The sequence below is a fragment of the Phyllobates terribilis genome, unplaced genomic scaffold (genome assembly GCF_046119375.1).
Source record: "Phyllobates terribilis strain yellow unplaced genomic scaffold, ASM4611937v1 Scaffold_1__5_contigs__length_1240528914, whole genome shotgun sequence".
NCBI lineage: Eukaryota > Metazoa > Chordata > Amphibia > Anura > Dendrobatidae > Phyllobates > Phyllobates terribilis.
In genome coordinates, this window is record NW_027362761.1 from 506,544,625 (window position 1) to 506,557,078 (window position 12,454).

Genomic DNA, 12,454 nt, shown 5'->3' on the forward strand with positions numbered 1-12,454 from the left:
ATAACAGGAAAAATAATGTACTTTTGTACATCCACATTGTTATCTAGAACCAAAACGAGACATGTAAAGTGTTGGTAAAATACCTGTATAGCGATGTGTCAGAAGCCAGACCTGTCAGCTCAACCCCGACGCCCCTTGACAAAGGCCCACGCCAAAACGCGCGTCGGGGTTGAGCTGGCAGGTCTGGCTTACTCCTTTATATTAATATAATGTGTGGGATATGTCATTATTGGCATTTTTTAAATAATATAATGGACCAATGTCTGAATGTAGCGGTCTTCCTACTAGTCTTAGGCAAGTTTTCATGTTCTCTCTGGTCTATTTATTTCTAGTGGTGTTTTCAAGGTGAATGTGTAACTTTTGGAACCTGGCCTAAAAGTTTAGATGGCGACTGGGGTCCATGGTCAGTATGGGGAGAGTGCACCAGGACCTGTGGTGGAGGGGTCTCGTCATCTATAAGACACTGTGACAGTCCAGCGTAAGTAACTAAAGTAAGCCTGAGCCAACCTAAAGAAACATTTGAATCCTTTTTTATGTTTTATTATTTTTTGCATGTTATAATTTTACTGTTTGTTCTTCCAAAGTTAAATACAAAATTCAGATGCAAAGTTAAATATCTGAGTATTTAAAAAAAAAAAGTTCCACATCAGATCTTCTGCATCAAAAGTGGCCTTCTTGCTCATAGTGACTTATCAGGTTTAATTTTAAGTGTTTTTGAAATTACATCTGATTGGCTGCTTTGGGTAATGCTTCCACTTTTTCTCTATTTTTGATACATAAATGCTATTATATTAATGTAACCAATTACCGTATTTTTCGGACTATAAGACGAACCGAACCATAAGACGCACCTATGTTTTAGAGGAGGAAAAAAAAAAATGTAAGCAAAAAATGTGGTCATGATGCACTGTTATTGGGGAGGGGGTCTGCTGCTGACAGTGGTATAGGGGTAACGTCCCCCAATTCTGTTAATATTCCCCATCCTAGTATATATGGCCCCTCCTTTCTGTTATACATGGCACCCCTCATCCCCATCCTGATATGCATGGCACCCCTCATCCCCATTCTGGCATGCATGGCACCCAAATCCACCATCCTGGCATGCATGGCACCCCAATCCACCATCCTGGCATGCATGGCACCCCAATCCACCATCCTGGTATGCGTGGCGCCCCTGATCCCCCATCCCCCATCCTGGTATGCATGGCACCCGTGATCCCCCATCCTGGTATGCATGGCACCCTTGATCCCCCATCCTGGTATGCATGTCACCCCTGATCCCCCATCCTGGTATGCATGGCACCCCTGATCCCCATCCTGGTATGCATGGCACCCCTGATCCCCATCCTGGTATGCATGGCACCCCCTGATCCCCATCCTGGAATGCATGGCACCCCTCATCTTGGAATTCATGGCACCCCCATAATCCTGGTATGCATGGCACCCCTCATCCTCTTATGCATGGCACCCCTCATCCTGGTATGTATGGCCCCCCTCATCCAAGTATGCATGGCACCCCTCATCCAAGTATGCATGGCTCCCCTCATCCCAGTATGCATGGCACCCCTCATCCTGGTATGCATGGCACCCTTAATCTCTCACCCTGGTATGCATGGCCCCCCTCATCCCTCTTCCTGGTATGTATGGCCCCCCTCATCCCTCTTCCTGGTATGTATGGCCATCCTCATCCCCCTTCTTGGTATGCATGGCCATCCTCATCCCTCTTCCTGGTATGCATGGCACCCCTCATCCTGGTGTGCATGGCCCCCCTCATCCCTCTTCCTGGTATGCATGGCACCCCTCATCCTAGTATGCATGGCACCCCTCATCCTGGTATGTATGGCCATCCTCATCCCCCTTCTTGGTATGCATGGCCATCCTCATCCCTCTTCCTGGTATGCATGGCACCCCTCATCCTGGTGTGCATGGCCCCCCTCATCCCTCTTCCTGGTATGCATGGCACCCCTCATCCTAGTATGCATGGCACCCCTCATCCTGGTATGCATGGCCCACCTCATCCCTCATCCTGGTATACATGGCACTCCTCATCCCTCTTCCTGGTATGTATGACCCCCCCCTCATCCCTCTTTCTGGTATGCATGGCACCCCTCATCCCTCTTCCTGGTATGCTTGGCACCCCCATCCCATGCTGCTCACAAAAAAATAAATACTTCTACTCACCTTTCTTCCCTGTGCTCCAGCGCTGCGTCCTGCTCTGCTGCCAGCACTGATGTCACAGTGTGAGCCACGCATGACGTCACCGCCATGCAGCCCCACACTGAGATGCTGTGCCAGAATAGTCACCGTTCCCCACGCCGGGACTGTGAGCGTGGGGGGCAGTGACCATTCATTCTTCCTAATAGCGCGCGAACTGTACCCACAGCGGCTGGCGGTCAGTGTGCCCCCTATTAAAGTGCATGAATATTCACTACTCCCCACTCCCATGGAGTTGTACTTTTGTGTAACAAAAAAAAAAGGTATAGAGCCAAGAAAAAAGTGAACAAAACATAGCAATTTTATTAATAAATACATATGAAAGGGTTAAAAAAGAGGAGTCACACAGAGGAAGGCGGCAAATGCAGCAGGGAGGAGACATGAGTTAAGGGCCTCCAAGACCACCTATATTAAAGATGACTTTTCACCAAATTTTACATGTTGAATTGGATACACAATGTAGTAATGGCTGCAGAGCGGAATAACATTTTTTTTATTTTATTCCGCTTCGTCATTGCGGAGATATTAGCTATCAAAGTATTTGACACCTAATGAGTTAAATTTTGTTAAGTCCAAGTGGGTGTTATCAGATAGTTATCACAGGTGGCTTATCAGATAGTTATCACAGGTGGCTTGTACTACTTCTCCCTGTATGAGTTTCTATCTGATAACACCATTTGGACTTAACAAAAGTTAAAAAAGTTAACTCATTAATTGCTAAGTACTTTGATTGCAAATATTTGTGCAACTGAGAGGCAAAATTAAAAATCTAAACAAAAAAAAGTTTTATTCTACCCTGTAGCCATTATTATGTGGTCTGTACAGCTCGGCATGAAAAATTTGGAGAAAGCTCCTCTTTAAGTATTTGGCCTATAAATTACATAGGCCCATAAATTATAGCATTTTGCAGTTACAGCATATGTGTACATATATATAATGGAGGAATAGTCAAAAAATATTGTAGAAGATTTATTAACATTGATTATGGTCTGGGCTATTGGATGGAAAATACAGATGTATATTATATGCACCTCTATGGAGAAACCAAAATTACTTAGACTTATCACATCGTCCAAAATTGTGCAATAATGTAGTATATAGCCGATCAAAAGATGCTTAGCCATAAATATCTTCTTCTTCTGGAATAGCACCAGCCCCGATGCGCGTTTCGGTCCATACTCAAGCTTCTCCCTATCTTGGAGACCATCAATTCATTTGACTGCCTGCTGTGTTTGCCACTTTTTTCTATGCAATTTATTTATAACTTTTTCTTGTTTGTGTTTATTAATCAATTTGATATATTTTTCATAACTTTTTTTTCTTTGCTTTGCACTTTTCATTTATTTTTTTTCATTTATAGTTTAGCTTTTTGAAGGTAGTAGTAGCCATCCCATACATTCTAGATGGGGAACAGAGGAAAAGCACCTTGTAGAGTTCCAAGAAAAGATGCTCCAGATATATTGGAGAAAAGAACGGTGTTCATTGGGTCATTGATAACGTATTCATTTAATACAAATCTGTTTTCCGCATGCTTTAGTTACATTAAGTTCTTTGTCTTTTAATGAGAAGTTGCTTTTCTCATTCTCTTACATTCTGTAATATGACATTATATTATTGTGTTCCCTCCAGAACGATTAATGTAATAAGTAGGGTCCGCTATCACACTTGGTGTGGTACGCCAGCCTAGATGTCATTAGGTTAGAATTGTATTGCCCCAGATATCACCAAGAGGCGATGAGCTCACAATCATGACTATACATGTTTTGTCTATATCTGTATCTTCTATCCTGAAACTATTTCCCCTTTATTTCTGCCAAGGCTCAAAAGGTAATGAAAATATTGTATAAGGAAAGGTCAAATTGTGATTTTCGCAATTTCTAGAAATTAACTTTCATAGACTTAAAATAAAATCCATGTTGTTATGTATTGGCACAGTGAACATATGTGACTTGCATAAGTAAAGCACAGTGCCTTTTTACAGGCCATCAGGAGGAGGAAAATATTGCCTGGGAGAAAGGAAGCGCTACCGCTCTTGTAACACCGATGTAAGTAAACCTCACTCTTATTCCCTATGTTGGTTAGTTACAGTCAGTCTTGGATTGATTGTTGCAGTTATCAGTTTTCTGCAGCATTAATATGTATATACACCTAACCCTACAGCTGAGCAAAATTGTGCCTTGTTATAATGATTTTTAGGTAACCAAACACTGAAGACAACACATGTCTACAGATTGAGGAAAGTGGACTGACAAGCTGGAATCCTAGGGACATATGGGAACTGTACTTTCAACAAAATACATAAATCAACAGTATTATTATTATAGCGCCATTTATGCCTTTGGCGCTTTACATGTGAAAAGGGGTATACATGATAGAAACAAGCACAATAATCTTAGACAATAGAAGTCGCTGACTGGTACAGGAGGAGAGAGGACCCTGCCCGCGAGGGCTCACAGTCTACAAAGGATGGGTGAGTATACAGTAGGTAGGGGCAGAGCTAGTCGTGCAGAGATATGATGGATTGGTGGTAACTGTATGTTGTAGGCTTGTCGGAAGAGGTAGGTCTTCAGATTCCTTTTGAAGGTTTCCATGGTAGGTGAGAGTCTGATATGTTGGGGTAGAGAGTTCCATAGTACAGGGGATGCATCGGAGAAATCTTGAATACAATTGTGGGAAGAGGGGAGTAGAGAAGGAGATCTTGTGAGGGTCAGAGGTTGCGTGTAGGTAAGTACCGGGAGACTAGGTCACAGATATACGGGGGAGACAGGTTGTGGATGGCTTTGTATGCCGTGGGTAGAACTGGAGTCTCTCGGCAGTGGGGAGCCAGTGTAGGGATTGACAGAGAGGAGAGGCCGGGGAATAGCGGGGGGACAGGTGGATTAGTCTGGCAGCAGAGTTTAGGATAGATTGGAGAAATGCGAGTGTGTTAGAGGGGAGGCCACAGAGTAGGAGGTTGCGGGAGATGATGAGGGCATGCACTAGTATTTTTGCAGATTCGTAGTTGAGGAATGTGCGGATCCAGGAGATATTTTTGAGTTGAAGTCGGCAGGAAGTGGAAAGGGTTGTGGATGGCTTTGTATGCCATGGTTAGTGTTTTGAACTGGAGTCTCTGGGTAATGGGGAGCCAGTGAAGGGATTGACAGAGAGGAGAGACTGGGGAATAGCGGGGGCACTGGTCAATTAGTCGGGCAGCAGAGTTTAACATAGATTGGAGAATTGCGAGAGTGTTAGAGGGGAGGCCACAGAGCAGGAAGTTGCAGTAGTCGAGGCGGGAGATGATGAGGGCGTGCACTATTGTTTTTGCAGATTCTTGAGAAAGGAATGTGCTGATCTGGGAAATATTTTTGACTTGGAGTCGGCAGGATGAGGAAAGGGCTTGGATATGTGGTTTGAATGAGAGATCAGAGTCAAGGGTTACCCCGAGGCAGCGAGCTTGTGGGACTGGGGAGAGTGAGCAGCCATTTGCTTTAATTGATAGGTCTGTTGGGGTGGTTGAGTGAGATGGGGGAAAATGATGAATTCTGTTTTTTCCATGTTAAGTTTTAGAAATCTAGCAGAGAGGAAGGATGAAATAACTGACAGACATTGTGGGATTCTGGTGCAAGAAAATCTAAGAAACTTTGTAATGTATCTCATCAGAGAAATCTGCTTCTTTCTATGCCTCTTCAGCCACTTCTTCCACTCCCCACCATCGTTTGAAACTCGTCATCCATTCTGAAAAACGGCTCAATTCCCTCTTGGTCAAAGCAAGAGGGACTGCCAGTACAATGAAATGTCAGGTTACACCTGTTATTATACTTTATGAAGGGGGAGGAGGAGTAAGAAGCAGACTGAGAAAGCAAGTAGAGGTAGAGAGACAAGCAGATCACGATTCAGTTAGAATGTAATTTAGCTTATGCCTGAGCTGGATGCACAGCCACACAGCTTAGTACTGCTCTATAATCTTATCCATGCTGTTATTTCTGAATATGTCTTGAAGGGGTGTTACCAAATAGTCTTATGAGCAGCTCAGAGCTATGCAGTCTCTCCAGAGTTTCCTTACTTTCTGTTTTATGTGTGGTAGGCACTTCTCTTTGGGTGACCATTCTGGTGAGTCAAGCTGTAGTATTAGTATAACTATAAAGCTCAGCACAAGTTCTGCTGTAACACATGCAACTATCTGTGGTTTGTTCTGAGTCTACACTGCTATCAGTGTATTTGCATATAGCAATAACAGGGCATTTTTTGGACAAGCACACTACTTGGAACAGCAAGATCCATGGTAATGAGACCTAATCTAAGAGATGCCGATGCTGCTGGCTGGTGATTTTGCAAGATTTTTAGTATCAACTTGTCAAGATGTGAGAGGGAGCGGGAGGGTGGTGAGCAGCTAACAGCTGTATAGAAATCGATGGGCTGAAGACAGCTGACTTGGATGTTGGGAGTTAATTTCTCTCTTGGAATGTAAGTATTGCACATACTCCAGGGTCTGGGCAGGCACTAGTGGCTGAGCTTGATTGAAACCAGCTGTACACTCTGTAAGATAAAAGCTATCACAGCAGGAGAATAATAGCAGATAAATAAAAGCAAGTCACTTGTAAACTTGCTTATTTTCATGCTAACTAATTATATATGAACTCTTTTCATGTCTAACTAATTAAAGCAGTTTAATAATTTGACAATACCCATTTAAATAGAGAAAAAAGCCGGCATCCATCTCTTTGCTTACTTTATATTTGAGACATTATTACACCTAGTCTTTACCTTCTTTCTAGTTCATAGATAACCGAAAACTAAAGTTAGAGACTGCAGATGAGAAATCTGGTGAAAAATACAGGATACAAAACAAATAATAGCAAGAAATAGTGTTAATCCTCACCAGACACACATGACAGTTTATTATGAAAGGGTACCTGAAATTACTGGAACACTTTAATTTATTGCTCTCCCTCATTAAGATACTTTTACAGGACGTTTGACTATTCTGTTCATTTTTATTTATTGCTGAGATGATCAGGTGTGATAAGACCCCAGCAGCTTTTGCTGGAATTCCATACTTATCGATGACGTGATCGCCAGTACTGCGGGAGTAAGAGGGATTTGACCAGTGTCACTTTATGTGGCAATAACTCTGAAATGTTTCGACATATCCGAGTGATGTTAAGAATTTTTTTTTCGTGACACATTATACTTTGTTAGTGGTATTTAGGTCAATATGTTTTAGGTTTATTTATTAAAAATATCAGACATTTGACAAAAACTTCCAAAAATGTTCAGTTTTCAAACTTTGAATATGTATATCTATAATCTAGATCATCTTATCACACAAAATAGTTAATAAATAACATTTCCCTTATCTTTGCCTTTCAATCGGCACCATTTGTAAAATGTCCTTTCATTTTGTTAGGATGTTAGAATAAAACAAAGACAGAAACATAATATGGAAATACCCTGCAATAAATAAACAGCAATAGTGCATGAAAACAATATAGGGTACTTAGCTAACATAATTTTGATCAAAACAATGCAAAAGCCATCCTGCCTTGTCATGGCTATTTGGAAGAGTCTTGGCCCCATATTTAAAACCTTACCGTTTGTCAAATAACATGCATGTGGATCAGGGCTGAGAGACTGAGCCCAGCTAGTAGACACACAGGCATGGGGAGCAATATGAATAGACGTCCAGCTAAAGGAAAAGATGTTAGAATGTTTAAAAAATTGAGCAGCAGTTTTTCATTTTTTTTAAGGAAATTTACAAAACCTGTTTTTTTTTAGGGACTTATTTTAGTTTTGAAGTGACTTTGGGGACTTATATATTGGAAAACTCCCAAAAGTGATACTATTTTAAAAACCGCATCCCTCAACATATTGAAAATCGCTGTCAGATAGTTTATTAACTCTTCAGCTGCTGTTCAGGAATTAATGCAAAGTGGCTTGACAGGAGTGAAAAATTATATTTTTACAACTAAAATGTTGCTAAATTCTGTACAGGACACAATAGCTGGCAGACCCTAGGGCCATCACTTGGCCATGGACTCTTATTGCAACCATCACGACCTCAGGGTGACGATGAGGTTATAGAGGGAGCCCCTGCGTTCTGTTAGCAATCTAGATGCTGTTGTCACTATTGACAACCGCATCTAAAGTCTAAGGGGTTAAAATGCCAATGTCGGTCGGTGCCAACACTGATCGTAGCTGATGCAGCAGGGTATGAGCTATAGTGTACAGCTGATGCATTTGCACCAGATGGGGGGGGGGGGGGGGGGGGGGGCAATAAGGGGTTAACTGTATACATTGGACTCATAGAGTGCTGTCTATAGAGGAAGGGAGGGTCTGTCACAACCAGCATAGAAAATAGAAAGGCAGGGAGGGGTCTCTCCTGCAGCTGCACAATCTATTATCTTAGTCTGCAGCTGCAAAATCTCACATTTATATGCAGAACAGCCAGGAATTTTAAGATGGTAATTGGTCCACAATTGGTTAAATGGCCTGAAGCTTGGTCCTGATTATTAACATAGAATTTTTTTTTTTTTATCAGTGTTGTATAATGGGAAAAAAACCTCTGTATACCTCCATATGAAATAAGATGCATATATACTATGTATTATACTTATAAAACCTTAGACAGGAACAAAATGAAGATATACCCTGCTGTAAGTAAATACGTAAAAGCAATAGTGCATATAAATAACATGGGGTACTTAGTGAACACCGTTTTTTATTTAAAAAAAAAAGTGTAAAAACCAACCTACCAGCGTCAAGGTGCACCCAAATCGGGATGGTCCTAACCTCTAGTATTAAAACCTTACCATGTGTCAAGGTGAATAAGCGACAAGCAGGAACAGGTCCTGAATATGGATACCCAGCAAATGGGAAGCTATATAAACGTAATGTCCAGCTCAAAGAAAGGGAGGCCAAACCTTACCTGCACTAAGTGTATTATACTTATGTAGCGCAATCACATATCACAGCGCTTTGCAGACTTTTGGACCTCTATAAAAGCCCTTTTACCAATACACAGTTGTAATACTGCATCCCGAACTCTAAAAGTGACATCCTCAAGGGGCTCTCCAGGAAACTAATAAAGAAAGTAAGGTAGTCCAAAACGATGCACAACCCCTCATCCAATATTTTCAGTGGTGGTCACATGTACAGCAACCTGAAATTAATGGTGTTTTAAAAATCAATAATATTAAATAGTAATGTAATGGCTTTACATACAAGCTATATTGTATTATTAGTGTATTAGATTGGTGTAGCATTCTCTATCACTATGTCAGTCCTTTGTTCTCCTAATCATTGTGATTTGAGTCTAAGCCGACTTTGGTAAAATCTTTAGTGTCCTTCAAGAACCCACGCTCTCTGAAAGGGTTGTGATCAGAAATTTAGCCGGACAGGCCCTGACCCCTAGCCTTTGAGAAAAGAGCAGTAGTGTACTTATTTATTGTTACCCTTTATAATATTTAGTTTAGTGGCTTTTTGTGATTGCTCCACCCAAAATATCTGGACCCTTTCGAGGTTGCTGAATGTTTATTTGTGCGCTTGAGGTCTGGCAATCCACGCAGAAGAACCATAGTCTACCCTTTTTAAATCGTGTAAAGAACACTGAGCTATACTTACCAGAAAAAAAGACTTCTGGCTGTACCTAATGTATCACTAACTTAAAGTGAACGAAGTTATTCATTATTAATTAACCAAATTTATAAATGATTCCCCATATGATTAGAAATTCAGCTGGACATCAGGCACGCTATCTGCGTGTTGTAGTCGGGCTATGTACGGTGATCTCTGCACCTACTTTTAAAATTTTTTCAAGAATATCTATTAATTGTTCAGACTTGAAAGGTGCATCTATCAGTAATAAGACAATATTCTACCATTACACATCATTAAAAATGGGCATAAATCAAAAATTAATGACCCTTGTAGCTCATATCTTAAATCAAGGCTTGGGTAATAGAGTTTTCCGTTACATTTAAGAATGTCAAGTGTTCAAAAGAGCTAAGTGACCCCGATATTCTGTTGTCCAGTGGGGTTCCCAGGGTTAGAGTCTAACCGTTAGATCCCCATCAATCACACATTGATGGCCTATCCGAAGGTCATTAGAGAACCTGTCACTTGCCATAGATATGTATTTTTTTTTTCTTATGTTCCTGCTCCTCTCTGTTCTAGAGATTTGGACCCCTTTTCTCTGTATATAAATCGTCATTTAAGCCAACTGGGTGTGGTTCTCAAGAAAACTCATACAGAAGAGTTGACCACCACATCCACTTGGATAAAAAATCTAAATATGTATACGGAAGAGAGGGAAATATCTCAGGAACGCAGAGGAGCAGAAACAAAAGAAATGCAACAGCAAATTCAGAAGAACAGCGCGATTTACAACAGGTAAAAAATTATGGCAAGTGACAATTTCTCTTTAATACTTTGTTCACATGACATTTAGAGCTGTATATGGTGCATATACAGGGAGATGGAAGGAACGGCCAAGAGCTCCTTGACTTTTCGACACTTTGCTCTTAAATTATAAATTTATTTGGGACTTTTTAGGACTCACACCCAATCAGATTCCTTTCAACTTTATGGTAGACATCAAGGTGGCATCTCCTGTTTGCCCTTAAAAAGTAAGAAATCAGCACGTTTCTAATATTAAACCATATAGGGGCTACGACAGATCTGTCTGCTAATAGGGGATTATGGAGCCCCGCTCTGGATGAATGGTAGAATTAACCGTAGGAGAACCTGACGGTCTGTGCATGACTAATGTGTTTCTTAAAGCTGCTGTTTTTCTCCAACCGTTTACGCTCAGTGTCAGCATCCATCATCTCTTTAATAATTTTAAGACGTAACTCTTTGCTGATTCTGCTCTTTGTAAAAGGAAAAAAAAAGTCTTCTACCTCTCTAGGGTAAACTAATTCCTTTCTTCTGTTCCCTGACTGCTCTTCATAAAATTGCTTTCCTCCTCCAGGCCACTTTTCTGTACTAGAAAGCCGAGCGTTCTTACAAAACAATGTTTATTAATTTAGAAAACTCCTAATGCAGACTGTAAAAGGCAGGAAATGAAAAATGTTACTAGCAGCTGTAAAACTCTGCTTCATGCCGCTACTAAAACGAGTGGCTTCATGGAGCACTTGGAAGCACCTAATCTACTCCTCTTGATTGTATTTTGCACCTATATATGTATATAACGCATGTATATCTGCTTTTTACTGCATTCAATATGAACTAACAATAAAACACCTTTTGTTATGCTATTTATGTTGTGCTGTCCCTCTCTTTTCCTCTTGGAAATATATGTGACAGTTGGACATTACCATTCTCTTATCGATAGGGTGTGTCTTGAAAGGGAATTTGTCAGTAGAATCAACTCTCCTAGACATCTATATGGGAATGCAGGTCATAGGAAGTTGAATAAAACGATACCTTGATATCTGCGATCCGATGTCTTATTCCAAAGAAATCTATGTTTTTCATAATATGCAAATGAGCTGTTAAGATCTATGGGCCGGACACAGATCTTCCTGACAATCTGCCTACAGAGCTTATTATAAATAACAGGGGAAGTTACCAGTGTGATATACACTGCTCAAAAAATAAAGGGAGCACTCAAATAACACATCCTAGATCTGAATGAATGAAATATTCTCATTGAATACTTTGTTCTGCACAAAGTTGAATGTGCTGACAACAAAATTGCACAAAAATCATCAATGGAAATCAAATCAACTTTGATGTAATGTCCTTAAAACAAGTCAAAATGAGGCTCAGTATTGTGTGTGGCCTCCACGTGCCTGTATGACCTCCCTACAATGCCTGGGCATGCTCCTGATGAGGTTGTGGATGGTCTTCTGTGGGATCTCCTACCAGACCTGGACTAAAGCATCCACCAACTCCTGGACAGTCTGTGGTGTAACGTGACGTTGGTGGATGGTGCGAGACATGATGTCCCAGATGTGCTCAGTCGGATTCAGGTCTGGGGAACGGGCGGGCCAGTCCATAGCTTCAATGCCTTCATCTTGTAGGATCTGCTGACACATTCCAGCCACATGAGGTCTGGCATTGTCCTGGATTAGGAGGAACCCAGAGCCAACCGCACCAGCATATTATCTCACAAGTGGTCTGAGGATCTCATCTCGGTACCTAATGGCAGTCAGGCTACCTCTGGCGAGCACATGGAGGGCTGTGCGGCCCTCCAAAGAAATGCCACTCCACACCATTACTGACCCACTGCCAAACCGGTCATGCTGAAGGATGTAGCAGG

General features: G+C 41.4%; 1 protein-coding gene across 2 annotated transcripts in view; it reads left to right on the top strand.

Moving 5' to 3' along the window:
• ADAMTS6 (ADAM metallopeptidase with thrombospondin type 1 motif 6) overlaps positions 1-12,454 on the top strand; it is a 350,370-nt gene that overhangs the window by 258,733 nt on the left and 79,183 nt on the right. For both annotated transcript variants that reach the window (XM_073680240.1, XM_073680241.1), the window contains exons 13-14: positions 333-478; positions 4,196-4,259. In XM_073680240.1, the coding sequence (XP_073536341.1) occupies positions 333-478; positions 4,196-4,259 (210 nt within the window). The remainder of the gene's footprint in view (positions 1-332; positions 479-4,195; positions 4,260-12,454) is intronic.